The sequence below is a fragment of the Ahaetulla prasina genome, chromosome 3, assembly GCF_028640845.1.
Source record: "Ahaetulla prasina isolate Xishuangbanna chromosome 3, ASM2864084v1, whole genome shotgun sequence".
Classification (NCBI taxonomy): domain Eukaryota; kingdom Metazoa; phylum Chordata; class Lepidosauria; order Squamata; family Colubridae; genus Ahaetulla; species Ahaetulla prasina.
In genome coordinates, this window is record NC_080541.1 from 144918005 (window position 1) to 144935145 (window position 17141).

At 37.1% G+C, this 17141-nt stretch overlaps 1 protein-coding gene across 2 annotated transcripts in view; it reads right to left on the reverse strand.

Moving 5' to 3' along the window:
• Nucleotides 1-17141, reverse strand: part of DPYD (dihydropyrimidine dehydrogenase) — a 684632-nt gene that overhangs the window by 76092 nt on the left and 591399 nt on the right. For both annotated transcript variants that reach the window (XM_058176033.1, XM_058176032.1), the window contains one exon: nucleotides 7082-7224. In XM_058176033.1, the coding sequence (XP_058032016.1) occupies nucleotides 7082-7224 (143 nt within the window). The remainder of the gene's footprint in view (nucleotides 1-7081; nucleotides 7225-17141) is intronic.

The following is a 17141-nucleotide window of genomic DNA, read 5'->3' on the forward strand; positions in this document are numbered from 1 at the left end:
TGTCTTAGTAAAGGAACAGGAAAAAACTGAGAATGAAATTAACATAAAGCAAATATGCTTAACTTTCACACTGAATTTTCCTATTTCCTGTTGCTTCCTTTCTCTTCTCCTCTTGTCTGTATGCCTCAAATCTATTCTAGAGTTTGCTCCAAATCAATTGACAAGATCTGGGATTGTGAAGCTATTAATAATTCATTCTCCTGGCAAAACAGTGCTCAGCAGAAGGACACTAGTAGATCCAACTTTACAGGTCTAACATTTCCAATTTCACCATCAGTGAAAATTGCTTAAAAGCAGTAGGATTTATGATGAACTGTTCAACAACATTTTCATTCAGTGAATAAATCCAGCATGGAAGAAAGAATACATCATTAGAACCTCATTTATTTTTTCAATATCCTGGCCAAAAGGATGAATATATTATCTCTAATACAACAAGTGAATATTCAAAGAATTCGATGGCTAAAATAGACCTAATTTCATTTTCAAATGAGTCTGTCTGTCTGTCTATCTCTCTCTCCCTCTCTCTCACACACACACAAAATATTTCTAGGTGTGTGTGAGAGAGGGGGGGGAGAGGGAGAGAGAGGGAGAGAGAGAGAGAGAGGGAGTGCAAGAGAGATCAAAAGTGACTTGTTCTATTTCTTTTCTCGTTACAGCTGCTAGAAATAATGCCTGCAGAATCCTTTTCAACAAAAGGTCATTTATGTCAATGGACAGCACATAGAGGATCAGATCACCTGCGGTAATTGCAAATTAATGCTCTACTGCTAATGCATTAACTACACACTATTGATCTACAATTGAATCATACAGGCTGCTCTGAAGTGATTTTACTTTAATATTTTTTGTGCTTTTATGGCATATTTGATAATGCAATTTCTCTTTCAATTGGAATTTTCTATAATTGTCTCCATTTTTAATTTCCCATAGTAGGATGATTTTTTTTTAATGCATGTCTCTGCCTTAAAAGCCTTTTTAAGAAAAAACATACACCAAAGAGAAAGATGTGACTGGGTTGAGGACATGCATATGGGAAGAAGAGATATGTGAATCGAGATGAAAGTCTTATTTGTCAAACCAAAGATTTAAGAAAAGGAGCTTACTTAAAAGAAAAGAAAATGCATGGAGATGGAATGCAACATTTTGTTAAACATAAACATATCTAAATATTAATCCATTTTTCATCTCAGAAGTATCACAAATTTGGAAATCTAATTGTAGGAGTCTGACGCTGCTATTCTTGTGTTTCTCTTATTGTTACATATTGATAGTTTTAACTTTTCATAGCTTTAAGGCAAAGCAAATATCCATCCCACCTCGCTATTATATGCAGTAAGTAGTGAGACTATGTAATTTCAAAAGGAAGAATCATGATACGTTTTGTCTGTGTTTCATCCACTATTTCTACAAAGTATTTTCAGATTCATTGTTGACTATTTTTAAATGAAGTATTCCTTTTCTTGTTCAAGTGTTGATTGCCTGGTTATATCAGATAGAGGGAAAATATCACAATATGTTTTAGGAGGCAAACTCAAAGGTAAGCCACCAATAAATAACAAAGTCAAAAGAATGTGATTAAACACTGTCAGAGAAGGTCATCTGTAATTAATTTTTTAGTATATCTCTAAGCTGAAAGCATATGAGTTCTAGAGCACTTCCCAAAGGCGGGAGACTTGCTAGCTCTCCATTTTCTACAGTGAAATTCACTCCTGGAGAAGAAAAGATACCCAGGTAAAGTTCTTCTGAAAGTGATAGTTTTTAAAGGAAGGGGGGAAAAAATCCAATCTTCAAGCAAATAGATCAAGGCGCTGCCATGCCTTAGAATCATTGAATAACACAGTTGGATGGGAAGAGAGAAACTCTCTGATGAAACCTCCTGTGGAGTATAGGACATTCTTTGGAGCGATCAGAATTAAACTTAGAATCTTCTGAAAGATGCTAGCTTCACCAAATCCTGACTCTAGTGTAGGCATCTTGAATTGTTTGAGGGGAAAATTCTGGTCCTGTCCTTCTTTTGGCCAGGGGAACCTTGGCAAGACTTAAAAAAAAAAAAAAGGAGGCCAAAACAGATTTCTTCTAAGTAAACACTATTTCAACAGTAAGGCATAATGTTTTCAACTGTTCCATGCCTGAAACATTCCATTGTGACTTGGAAATGTTTCAAGTTAAATGTGCTTTGCGCATCCTTACAGAGCCCTATTTATACTGAAGTATTTTGCTACATTGCCTCACAAGTCATTATGGCTGGCTGGCTGCAGTTTTGGAAGCTTATAAGCCATTGGATGAGTTAAGAATGAAGTTGGCAAGACAGGATGCAGTAGCTTCCAGCCTCATTCGGGAGCTGTGACTCTTTATCTGGGAGAGTAGCTCCAACAGACCCCAGGAATGACATCAGAGCTTTCTATCCAGAAGACTGTAGTGTTAGGTACAATTACAACACTATGCAGAACCCTCAATCTCTTAGGCCTCTGGTACAGGATATGAGAATGAGGAAGACATATACCACTCATAAGAGAGAGAAGAGAACTTTATTTATCACCCACACACTTTTATACTGTGTATGTGTTTATATATTATTTTATATATGTGTGTGTGTATATACACACACATATATATTACATGCATACTGTATGTGTGTGTAATATATGTGTGTGTCTGTGTCTATACAAACACCCATCCACATGTTGATTACTTTGAAGTACTGTAGCTAGATCAGATGTACTATATATGGTTTCCTTTGAGATTACAATAAAGTAACCTAGCTAAAGTAACTAATTCTACCTTAGTTACCTTAATCAATCTGAGTCATTATTCATGAACCTTCTATCAAGAAGGCACGTCCTAAATAAAGTGTCTGAATTCTCTGTAACTAACATTAGACTAACTGCATATTTCTCTTGTAGCAGCCAGAACAGTTAATTCAAAGAATAAGCCTTTCAGTTCTGATTAATAATATTTCTTTGCAAGTTAGATAATGATACAACACATGGATTCCAATGATGGTTCTACTTCCAAATGTAGAACATTTGGAAGTAGATTGTTTATATAGAGACAATTTAAACCAGCAACTTTTAAATTTGTTTGCTTGCTTGCTCTTTTTTGGTTATAGAAGAGTAGGACTTTTTTGTAGGACTTTGGGAGTTGAAGTCCACCAGTCTTAAAGGGACCAAGGTTGGAGATCCCTGGTATGGACTATTTCTTAAGGTAGGGCAGTAACAAAACTTTGCCACTGACTTCAGTAATTGACCTCTGATGATTTCAACTCCAGACTGTTAACAATTTTGCTACAACCTTATGGGCCAGAGAATTCCTTATCCTACTTTTGGAAAATATTAACTTTCAGCTTACTCAATCTTGGACTCTCTAAATGTGTGCTTGTGAGATATCCATATTCTGCTTACCTACCCTATTTTTCACTCCATAAGACGCTTCCCACTAAAAGACACATCTAGGTTTAGAGGCGGAAAGCAAGATAAAAAAATCTGCCTCTGGCTCCCAGCGTCCATCTCATATTCATCTGGCTAGCATCCTTGCAGCAAACAGCAAACAGCCTGCTTCCTCCGTGTCTTCTGTCTCCACTGGGAAATACTGGAGCCTTCGCCTCCAAGCAGCTGATTGGCGATTGGATTGGCCTCCCAGAATATTGCCGATCAGCAGTTCCATTTGCTGCTGCTGCCTGTCACCCATATTCCCCATAAGACATAATAGACATTTCCACCCACTTTTGGGAGGGAAAAAAGTTTGTCTTACGGAGTGAAAAATACGGTGATCAACTATTTAACACACATAAGATGCTTTCATTGAAAGGACTTCTTCACCTACAAGGACTTCTTCACCTCAGATTCTTCTCTCATTCTACTGTCCTATGGAGTATTGCATTGTTCGTTAAAAAGTAATCAGAACACAGCTAAAATTAAGCTTATTTATTACTTTGTTGGCTATTAATGGGAAAACTAATTATTTGCTTAAATTTCTCTTCTTGAAATAATGAAACATAAAGATGCTCAACTTAAATTAGATTGATTTGTGCATATGTAGATGCTCCTGCACAAATGGTATTGAAGGGAACAGTAGCTATAAAATAATATTTTATGGAATTGTAATCAGAAGCCTTCAAATATGGTTTTTTTAAAAACAATGCTGTTATTGCACTCTACATAAAATTATCCTACCTTGAAGTTTTTGATAATCATTTTGCAAAAAGAAAATTGTTGATCTTTTTTTCATGCACTACAGTGATTTGGTCTTGCCTCACTAATTCCAATTCTGGTGATTCTCCAAAGATAGTAAGAATGCCAATCTATTATGTAGGTTTCTTTGGCTCTCGATTCTGTTATATTTTAAAAATGTATTATTATAAGCAAGTTTCAGATAAATTAATAACAAACCCGTTCACCCATCTAATCATTCTGCCAAGTTATACATTAACAAACTAATCAAGATATCAGTTTTTGAAGTCAAATCAAAATCCTTAAGCAAGTTGGAAGGAACACTATAATACATTTCAGCTAATCTAACATTTTAATGGAAATCTTCAGGGGCTGTGTGACAAATTGTAGAAAGTTATACAGTCCTATGGTTGAGATTCAGTTCTAATTAATAGTCATAAATGAAATCAATGGAACACTCCCCTGCTGATCATATTTTTTTCTTTTTTTCATACTGCTCTCTTGATCTGGAGCACCATCAATGCTGCTCCAGATCAAGAATAAAAGAAAAGGGGGGAGGGAGGGAACATTGTTTATAATATTCTAAGACTTAAAGTTTCTGACAATATTAGTAACTTTTTTTTTTTAAATTTACATTTATATCCCGCCCTTCTCCGAAGACTCAGGGCGGCTTACAGTATATAAGGCAATAGTCTCATTCTATTTGTATATTTACAAAGTCAACTTATTGCCCCCCCCAACAATCTGGGTCCTCATTTTACCTACCTTATAAAGGATGGAAGGCTGAGTCAACCTCGGGCCGGGCTTGAACCTGCAGTAATTGCAGGCTGCTGTGTTCTAATAACAGGCTTCTTACCAGCCTGAGCTATCACGGCCCTTAAAGATGAGAATCTGATCCATAAAATAATTTTATCTGTGGCTAGACAATATTTAACATTTAACACATTGATTTAAAATTTGAATGAAATCTCTCTCTCTCTCTCTCTCACACACACAGAAATATTTATTAATTAATTCAGTTTAATTAATTATAAGGAAAGGCTGTACACACACACACACACACACACACAGAGAGCGAGAGCGCCTTACTTTTTTAATTTCTAGGATTTTAGGAATTAAAGGATTTTTCAGAACAACTTCTCAGACTTTCCAAAGAGATTGAAAATCGGTTGTACCCCAAAATAAGGTCTGAACTGTCAAAACTGATATTTTTTTACGGATGAACTCTCACATGTTTGTCAAATGTTACGCAATGTTGGAGTTGTGAACGACTCCGTGAGATTTCCAAAATCTTGCAAGATTTGTGGAACTTTCCCTACCTCTCTGACTTAAGGCAAGTGACACAATTTTTAAATCTGCCCAAACAAACATATTTTTTTTTAGCTTTAAAATACAGAATTTTTAAAGCATTGACAATTCCACTTCTTTCTATCTGAGACTGTCTGAGTCTGGTTCCCCCCCCCCCCAATTCCTCTGTGCCTCGGGTTTCTGTATTTTCACTGATGGAAATAATAATTCTCATTTCCTGGTGAACACTGCAAGCAGAAGGTCTTGCATGCTCCTTTTTGACTATTTCTCCTTCCATCCATTTTTAAAAAAAAAAAAATCAATTCCAATCATTATCCTCTTAGGTACCATGAGTGTCTGCTGCAAGTGAAAATGCCAAAAATTGACAACATTTTATTAAAAAGCATAAACTTTAGTATTGGTTGGAGATGTGCTAATTGGAAAAGGTGTTACCCGACTCCTGACTTTTGACAACACAGCTCTCTTTCTACTATGCTAGACAGTAAATTAAGAGTTATTTTCCATATACATTTTTACTGCAATTTAGTGATCATCCAGATTTTTTTCAGTCAAAGATCAAATTATTTGTAGAGACAATGAGCATCTCCATTTCTCTGTCATCTAACTAATTTATGTTAGCCAGAACTCTATGACATACATTTTCTTGGGACTGATGAAAAACAATTGATGAACGCTCTTTTTATATGTACCAAATCGATCTAGCTGTAACATTGCTAGTTTATATTTTACCAGCTTTCTAAGATTTCCATAAAATAAATTGAAAGATAATTTGTCTGAAATCCAAATAAAATACGACGAACTTTGTTGGATTAGACCCAAGGCTTATCAAGTTCAGCATGCCTATGGCAAGCCTCAGGGAGGATATGAATATAACAGCAAGATTCCTATTATCTAGTCTTGCATCTGGCATTAAGAGCAATACTACCTCTAATACTAGAAGTAATATATCTCTATAATGATTATCCACTGATAATCTTATTTTCAATAAATTTCTCTAATCTCCTTTTAAACTCTTCAGGTTATGGACAGAGCATTACTAATTAAATCGGTTTAATACCTTTTTACCATTTTATTCACTGTATAAACACAGATGCTATTGTGAAATAGGGGGAAACTTCCATTTACTTTTTTTTCATCATCCTTGATTGTAATAACTTTCCTCATATACCTGTTTATCTGCTATTTTTAAAAAGTGTCATAAATTATACACGTTTATACATAGGATTCTTGCTCATTTTTTTTCTATTTTGATTACCTTCATCTGTGCTTTTTTCAGTTCTATATATCCTCGTCAAAGAGCAATAACCAAAATGTATGTAATATTAATTTAGAGATCCACCTGATATTTACAAACAGTTTTTGTGATACTGGTATTGTGCAAGTATTTTAGATTTCATGTTTATAATGATTAACGTCTCCTACTTATGTTTTACAATTGTTAACATTTTAGGTATTTTTTTCATATTTATTCTCGTCTATTGCTAAGCCAATTATGGTAGAAAGATAGATTGTAAATTAAATAAACGATAGACAACAATGGATCTCTCTTCAAAGCAAATTCTTGTACTGTTTCAAAGAGGGAGGGAGGGAGAGAGAAATACCTGTAAAACAGAAGCACCACTATGAAGAAATTGCAAGCCACTTTCAGCTGAGTCAATGCCTCCTGTTGCTAAGATAGGAAAACCAGGAAGAGCTCTAGCAATTGCAGAAACAGCTCGAAGAGCTATTGGTCTGATGGCATTTCCTGTGTAAATAAAGAGAGTTCATTAGTGAAGGCAGGAATTCTCAGACAAGACTATTTCTTTCTCCTCTGCTTTTGGCCTTTTTTTTAACCCTTGAGTTCTTATCTATACAATTAGTCTTCTTCAAGACTGTTCCATAGTAGAACCTGTCCTGGTCTCGCCTCTAATTTTCAAACTCACTAATTTATGTGTATATATATGGACACATGCCTTTATATAAAATTTACCAATGATTGTCAACATTAAAAAATGAACCCAGGTGATGTACATTCAATGCTACTAGCAAGAGTTGGATCCTCCGGAAAATGCTAAACTACAAGATCTCTATAGATTGTATGTAAATGGCCATAGCTTCCTCTATCCCTAAGTTAAACCATACAACAGAACTGTGCTATGCCAAACTTACCTCTCCAGAACAGTGCAGGTAAAAAGTACAGATGGATCAGAACAAAGAAACAGAAAAAAAAAATTGACTTAATTCCTATTATTCCTGAATCTAAGGCCGTGATGGCGAACTTACGGCATGCGTGCTGGAAGTGGCACGCAGAGCCATCTCTCAGGGCACAGCGAGCCATCAGCTGTTGCTGTCCTGGGTTCCGGTGCGCTAGCCAGCTGCTCTTCACACATTTGGGAGCACCGGAAACTGGAAGAGCAGCTGCCTGGTGCGCATGCAGTTGCTCTTCCAGTTCCTGGCGCGTGTATGCGCACCAGCCATCTGGTCGTCCGGTTTCTGGCATGCATGTGTGTGTGAAGACCAGCTGGCTGCTGCGCATGCATGTGCTGGAAACTGGAAGATTATCTTCCGTATGGGCAACAGGCAGATGCTCTTCTGGTTTCCGGCACACACATGCACTCTCATTTCGATGCTCGGTGCCGAAAAGGTTTGACAACACTGATCTAAGTCTTCTTCCTTTTATTGCATTTAAAATAATCATTCAGAAGTAACCCTTCTGAACTTTGGTTACCATGTTCAAAACTTGCAGTCAACTTCCCTGGAGTCATGGGAAGATGCATCTCATATCAGTTAAGTGACATCTAATGACAGTTAAGTGACATCTAAGTGGACACTAGAACACTTAGTAGAGTCACCCTCAACTTGTGACACTAACTGTGACTTGGTTTATGCTTGGTTTATGCATACCTGAGTTAATAATCTTCTACATGCTATATACCCAATGAAGATGAGTACAATACAATAATAATGGCCTAATAAGGATGTACCTTTCCGAGCAATCAGCAGGTTTGACTTGGGGAATTTTTATTGTCCAAAAATAGTTTTCTATACTTTGGTGAATATAATAACATAATATAAACACAATATTTTCATTCCTTAGAGTAACCTCCACAGCAGATATATATCCACACAATACTGTTCTTACTGTTGGGAGCTCCTTTATTGAATGAGTGGGCTGGTAGGCTTCATCCCCAGACTGCATTTCCAAAAACTTCACTTTTGCATTTTGGCATGATGTGTAAGCAATATGGCCACACTGAGATGTCTCAAGTATTTGGAAAATATTCCCCTGCCTTTAAAAAAAAAAATCTGTTTGCTGATAGGATTTCTCCATAGGACCCAGAAAAAAATCTGTTGAGTTGTCATTTTTGAAAGACGTTTCTTCTGTGCTTATTGCCTCCAGGAAAACGTCACCTCCCTCTAACAACCCACCATTTTTCTAGTCAACATTGGTCTTTACAAACAGGTTGTCTGACAAGCCTATCCCATCAATGCAACTTGCTACTGAATCAGCATCCAAATACTCAGACAAGCTGTCTTTATTGACATCTGCTCCTGATTCAGCATATGAATTATCCTCTAGGGTTATGCCACCTTCAGCTGCTTCAGCACAGATTCCTCCTCATTATTCACCTCCTTTGGCACATCCCCCGTTTTCAAGAATGAACTCGCGCCCCATATGCATCTGCTCCAGAACCAGGATTCAGGCTGTCTTAGATGGACCAAGAAACATGAGCCACAAAGAAGGAAGGCTCAGATAATTTGCTTTGCCTTGGTGGGACGGTGCAGATAAATTATACCTCTCAGACCATCAGAAACATTGCTGAAGCCAAAATATATAGAGGTGGAGGCGGGGAGGGTTAGAGAAAGGAGGAAGCCTAATGAGGCACTTAAGTCTAAACAGCAGGTGGAAAATTATCATCGTCTTAATGAATAGTGACCAATGTTTGACCAAAATTGTCCTTTAAAAAAAAAATAACCTTAAAGAGCAAAAGTAAAGATCATAGCAAAACAGAAGATCAAACGAGAGAAAGAGAGAGGGCAAAGAATTCCCAATGGGCCTTAATGGATGGCTTGATATTTGCAGTCAGCTTAACAAAATCAATCTTAATGAGAAAAGGAAGAACACAAAGAGGCTTCTAGAATTCATACTGCTCTTTCACACTGGAGGGAATGTCTTTTTTTTTTTTTTAAGATTTCCACGCAGCTACCAAAAATTGACTACGAACCCCAGTATGCTAGTGCAAGATTCTTTTTTCTCTTCTTCTAATGTTGTACAAGAAGCAGTGTTTAAAAATGGAACCAGTAATAAGCAGAGTATCAATAATTCAGTGACTGCCTAATTGGATGTCAGGAGGGCTACAGACTTGCTTAGGCATTGCTTGTGTGAAAGAGCAAGGATATTACAAAGATGTACAGGACTGTAGGTTTAGCCCCCAGCCTGCAGTCAAAGTCATCTTCCCATTCCTGCAAGGGTTCCTAAAAAGCTTCTTCAGCAGAAAGTCTTTTCTATCCACAGATTTCCAAATGATAATTCGGAAGTGATCCTGAAACACATGAATGGATGGGAGAAATGGCTTGTCTTGAAGCAGCGGCTAAATGCAGAACAGAAATATCCCTGCATGCCAATTACATCTGAACAGGTTCTGTGCAGCTGACAGAATGGGTTTGTAACATAGGAGGGAATTAGGTTTGGCTCTGAGGTTTCACTTGATTGGTGGTGAATCCTGCAATGGCCGAGCAGTTTGTAAACTAACGTGATAGAAAGAGATCTCCCATTTTTAAGAATAATTCAGAAGCATCCCACTGGTTTCAAAAGAAAACAAAATCCGTTGAATTCAACAGCTGCTTTAGGCTAGCCCTTTCAATGCAACTCAGGTCTTTAAATGGAATGCTTCAATACTTCGGAGCAGAAATCATTATCTTATACATACACTTTGACAGGTGTATCATACACAAGGAATAATTGATTCCAAGTACTTACAGCATGTGCCACCTGCTCTAACATATGCCAGTGAAACATGGACACTAACCTCCCAATCGATGCAAAAGCTACGAGTGGCACAAAGAGCCATGGAAAGATACATGTTCAGCATTACAAGACAAGATAGAAAGATCTGCACATGGATTAGAGGACAAACAAAAACATGATATCATCAAGAGAGTAAAAGAATTGAAATGGAAATGGGCTGGTCACATAGCAAGAAGAACCGATGGCAGGTGGACCAAGGCAGTCATAGAATGGATCCCACTTGATAAAAAGCATCCACGAACGAGACCATCGATGACATCAGCAAGTATTGCAGGTCCAATTGGCAAAAGGAAGCTTAGGACCATATTGGTTGGAAACAAGCAGAAGAGGCCTTCATCCTGCAGTGGATAGACAATGGCTATCCCAAAGATGCTTTTCTAAAAGGCAACTGGACTTTCTGGTTTTTCTTTGAAGACGTTTCGCTTTTCATCCAAGAAGCTTCTTCAGCTCTGAAGGGTGTTCATCCAAAGTACATGGCTAAATGTCTGAAGAAGCTTCTTGGATGAGAAGTGAAACGTCTTTTAAAATAACCCCAGAAAGTCCACTTGCCTCTTGAAAAAACATCTTTGGGACAACCATGACCTGGATGACTGAGAATCTGCATAGACATAGACAATGGCTAAAATTAGGATGATCCAGTACTTACAGAGTTCTAGAACTTAAAACACTGTACAATGTAGCAATGCTTTCCAGAAGCTAAGAGCCTCCCTACACCTAGACATTTTACAAAAAAGGCTTTCAAGTGCTAAAATGCTGTTTGCTGTATGACAGAACATGTTCTTGTGATTTGCATACTTCTGCTTGCATTCTTTAATTAGTTTTTCTTAAGGGTGGATGGATGGGTTATGGCAGTACAATCCTATCCACACTTATATAAAAATAAATCCCACCAAAGCTCTCACTTTGAATCTTATATGCCCAGGACTGAAAACTAACAGTGATATGAATAACAAAAGAAAGAAAGTGAGTATCATAGTACAACCATTTTTCCCATCTATGATATTCTACCATAGGTAGTCCTTGATTTACAATCATTCATTGAGTGACTGTTCAAAGTTTCAACTGCACTGAAAAAGGAGACTTACAACCAGTCCTTTCCCTTACTACTGTTGCAGCATCCTCATAGTCACATGATCAAAATTGGCAAGTGGCATGTATTTACAATGATTGCAGCATCCCCGAGTGTGTGTGTGTGTGTGTGTGTGTGTGTGTGTGTGTGTGTGTGTGTGTGAGACGTGATTTGCAATCTTCTCAGCCAGCTTCCGACAAGCAAAATCAATGGCCAAAGCCAGATTCATTTAACCACTGCAGGAATCAAATTCTGCAGCAATTTGCTTAGCAACTATGGCAAAATTTGTAAAATTGGGTAGAATTCACTTTTAAAAACTGCCTTGCTTAGCAACAGGATTGTGGTCCCTACTATGGCCGTAATTTGAGGACTATTTGTAATCCTCTTGTTGGGAAGAAACAATAGGACGTTGCTGTCCATTGTCTTGTTTGTGGGCTCCTGTGACTATCCCAAAAGGACTCACAAACTCTTCTTCTGTTTGAATCTCTTCAGATAGTTAGGCTCACAAGTCCTATCAGACCCAACCTCTTGATCAACAGCAGCAAGATCGTAATCCTGCCCATCTCAAGGGACATATTCATCTCTAGGAAAGATTGTCACTTAATTCAGAAAACAGAGCTATTGCATCTTTTGCACATTATTATTTCCCAAAATTTTGTTCTGTCTCATAATTCTCCAAAGCCCTTTCTCTCATCATAATAAAATTCACAGGTATTAGCAGTTTTGCCGTTCATTTTGGGTAAACATGACAGCCTAACAAGAGAGGAAATAATATATCCCGATTTCCAGAGGCTTAACATGCTTCTGCCTTACACTAAATTAAACAGGAATAATAATAATAAAAAAAAGCAACAACAACATAAAATTAGTTCATTATTACTCGTTTACAAAACATGACTGTCCCTGCCCAGTGATAACAAGTTAATGGAAATGATAATGAACTCTACTGACAAGGAACCACCAACAGATCATCGATTCCATGGTTTCTGGTACATATATGATACAGTAAGTGCATAAATTAACTGCTCCCCGGCACAAGTGGTCAGAAGTTTCAAACAGGATGTGGTTCACTAGAGCAAAAGCAATATGGCTTAGTGGGTGCAGGGTGTGACATAAATTGGAATGTAGTTATGATTATGGTATCTGGTGCTTAATGTTTATTATATACCATATCTGGATGACTGTTTCACTCAAATAAATACTTTTATTCATAGGTCACCTACCCATTGCCCCATTTCTTTTCCCCCTGCATCATACCCACCATTAATTTTGGAATTCAAAGCTCTGTTTGGCTCTCCTAACCTGTCAAAAGAAACGAAACATATACAGGAAAAGCAAAAACAATATATTTCCCGCAATATCTATTGTCTAGAGTTCCTGGCATAAAAATGAAATTGGATCATAACTCTCGGTAGCACACTGCACACAGCATAGCAAAACTTAGCTTTAATTTATTTATGTTATAGTAATTACAGCATGGATCTTCTTTGCAAAATTAAATTTAAGATTCATTCAACATTATATTAAACATGAACTAAGAATAAACTAAGGGGGCTAACAGAATATTAAATATACAATTTATTTTTCATGAACTGTGGGTAATTTTGGTTACTGTGCTGTTATTAAAAGAAAAACGAGCAACAGCAGTATAAATGAGCACGGGGTTTATTTGTATAGTGAGAGTTTGTGTGTCTGTGCATGAATATGTGTGCAAGCACTGATGGAATAATCATGAGTGCATTATACTTGTGTTTCAACACATGTGCCAGTTTCTCGTTGTCTCTGAGTTAATTACTGTCTTTGACATAATTCAAAGCACTGATTATATTATCCTGAGCCTCAATGTATGCAATGGTTCCTTTTTATTTTTGAGACAAAATATAAGGTATTGATTACACTTGAAACTAGCTCTTAAAGTGCTTAGGCTCTACCTTAGGATGATCTGATAGTTTTCTGAGCTGAACCTTAATGCTCCTCACCTGGTGTAATTTCTTGTCAAACCCCACGGGCTACAATTCTTGGTCAATTACCGGCTGCTTTACCTGAGGAGGCTATTTCATCTGGATTTTGCTCAAGGACCTAATTTACTCCTATATTACAAAGCATTTTCTATGATGGCTCCAATTGCAATCTGCAATATCATTCAAGAGCTTCCACTTCACGATATTACAGATGTGCCAAATTCAAACAGCAAGACATACAGAGGATAATTCATAACGTCTGCGTTTCCTAGTCTACCTGTTCAGGAAGGAATCTCAATGGTTTGCAGGAGATTGAGTGCTGTAGTTCTATTCTTTCAGCAAAAACCTCAATATGTGATTTTTTTAAAAAAAAAATGTGTCAAGCAATGATACTGAGAAATACTCTGGTTAAAAAAGATGGATGGTTTCATATTGATCACTAGAAAGCAAGCAAGAGGAACTAGACCAGAGTGATGGGTACCATTTACCAGTTAGTGGAACTAATTTACAACTATGCATAGTTGGGATCATACCAGAGGTGGGATTCACATAATTTAGCTACCGGTTCGCCCAGCACCGAAAATGTGACCACACCCACCTCTATGCATGCGCCCGGCCGCATACACGCCTTCCGCACATGCACCAGGCCTCAAAAATGTACCTAAATAGGACAGCATAGAGCTGGGATGGGTGGGCTGGCCCACCAGTGATTTCTGCTACCGGTTCACCCGAACCGGTCCGAACCATCTGAATACCCTGGATCACACCCATCTTCCAGCAAGATATCCTGATCACGGCATGAAGTTATTTTGTTTGCAGTAATGTTAATTGCTTAATGTAAGCAATAAAAGATTATTTTTTATCAAATACATGAAAATATCAGCATTCAATATGGGAATTAATCTGAAAACATTTGCCATTCGTTGATTGTAAAATGTTAATGTAAATACTAATTAAGTTGGACCTTTTAAGGATTAGGGCAAACAAGCAAATAAGCCTAACTCAACAGAGACCGTTTTTCATAAACTTCCAGTATCCAACGTGACATTTGGGAAACGTTCGTACAGGCCAGTGTAAACATTTTAAACAAGATATTTGCATTCATCATCTTATTTGGGATAATAATTGAATATTGCTTTTGCTCCTTTCCACCTGTAGGTGGCCTTCAAAAGCTGCACTTATCACATAACTCATTAGCAAGGTTTTCAATACTGTCATACCCAGATAATTAGCAATTTATTTAAATAACCAATTTCTGGGGGAAATAATTGCTATGGAATGCCCTGAACCTTCTTTTTATAAACTATAATAAAAGTGTTAAGATAATCCCTGACATTTGCAAATGCCATTAGTTCACCTTTCCTTTTGATAGTGCTATGGCTTTATGTTTAAACAATTACCCGATAAAGCATCAGCTTAATGAAACAGTGCAGCAAGCAGAACTTTCAAAATGGCCAATGAATGCACTTATATGCAGAAGAAAACCACTATACATAAACTTATTACATTAAAAAAAAAACAAAATGAACCCCAAAAAGAGAGGCTACTACCATATTATAGAGTGAAATTAATATTATAGTCTTAACACTTAATTTCTTATTTAAAGAAATGGCATTTACCAAGTTAACAAAGTGAGTATTTCTAATGTATTTTGGACATTTCCTAAGAGTAGAATTAGTTCTTTTGGCACTATCACTACATAGGATTTAGCTTAAGAATGATTTTATCCTGAAAGGGTTTTTAAAATTATAATTTGATAAAATTAAGAGCTTCTTTTTAGAACAAAACTTATTTGATTCTTGGTCAAATGGAATTATGCTTAAATCAATTTGAAGTGAAATCTAATGTTTGGAGTGAACCAGATCAACAATAGTGCATGAAAAATCTGAACTCAACGTTTTTTTTAAGTACGTTGAATTTTAGAGAGAACTGATTTATCCATCATAGGACATTTATTCTGTATTCTTATCACATGACAAGGAGTTTCTTCTATTATTAGTATAATATTTTGTCGACTTCAATTTGGGTGGCATTACAAAATAATTTCAGGGTGACTATAACTGAAGGGAAAATAATAGATCATCCAGCAACAGAAACATTTGTCAAGCACCATATGTAATCAAAAATATACATTAGAAACTTGTTAAAACAATTGTCTTGTTATTTTCAATACCTGGCTGGCTTTCTTGTCTCTATGCTCTGACTGAAGGTTTCAACATGATGTACTTTCATCAATTAATTTGGGCAAAGAATTCAGAAGGGCATTTTGCAAAAGTGTATTTATCAGGGGTGAAATGCTCCTGGTTTGAACCGGATCAGCCGATCCGGTAGTGATGGTGGCAGGTGGTTTGGAGAACCGGTAACAAAAATCCCTGGCCCCTATCCCCATGCCCATCCAATCACCCGGTTGCCTGCGTCTTTACGACTCGCTCGCTTTTCCCACCCGAATGGTAGGAATAGGTTGTAAAAAATGCTTTTAAAAGGTTAAAAAAAAGGCTCTGATGATCACAGCTGAGCCATTGTTATACTACCTATTCGCTTGAATAGATAGTAAAAAAATGCTTTAAGAAAAGTAAAAAAACAAGCTCCGACAATCATGTGCCACAGCTGATCACCCCCCTCCCGTGCTGTTCTACTTACTTTCCTTCCCATGCCTCCTTTTGGCATGCACTATGTGTGTGTGTGTGCACCTCGCATTTGGTGCATGGAGCGCACTGCGCATGCAGTGTGCATGCGCAGCCACCAAACCGGTACTAAACCAGTTCAGATTTCACCACTGGTATTTATGTATACAAAATGCCTCTCCTCTGAGCAGTCAAGCCACCACATCTGCTGAAATGTTTACAAGGTTTACAAGGTTTACACCGTTTACAAGGCTGAGATTTGCTTACATGTACCCATATATCTAATTTACTTCTCCAGCAATCCAAGTAATGTATAATCTGTATTTATACATGAACCCAGAAAAGTCACTAGTACTGATGTTGTTACTTAGCTTGCGTAATGGAACATCTGCAAGAAAACAAGCATGCTCAGAGAGCATCGTGGACCTCTCATGTCAACCCTGATCTACAAATATTCTCCTTTATTAAAACCCTTAAAGCAACTGCAATAAACCTTCCAGTGGTTATGGTTGCCACAATGGGTTGAGGAGGGGCACTTCATTAACTGTTCTTTTAAATGATCTTTGCAGCCCTATTAGCTACAGTTTTAACAAATTTAAACATGCTATTCTCTGTATGATTCCTTATTTTCTATACGTCAAAAATAATGCCTTATGTTTTGGAATATGGATTTTTTAGGTATCTTGATTTATATAGTTATTACTTTCCAGGACTGATAACTTATCCATCAGTCACAGAATTATTATTTATTATTATTATTTCTTTTATTCATTAAACATGAAACTCAGTCAACTGATCATTTAAAAATGTGTCGCAAAACCACTGACCGATGCTAATGGTTGATACTGGTTGCTGCCAGTGTCCTAGGTATCAACCAAGTACCTTTTTAAGATGTACAATGTTCCAAGTAGCACAGTTTTTTGCAGTTCCATTGGTGTTATTGCAAGAAGCTACAATTTGTTGATTTGTTTTAAAAAATTCTTGGACATGGTCCCAAGT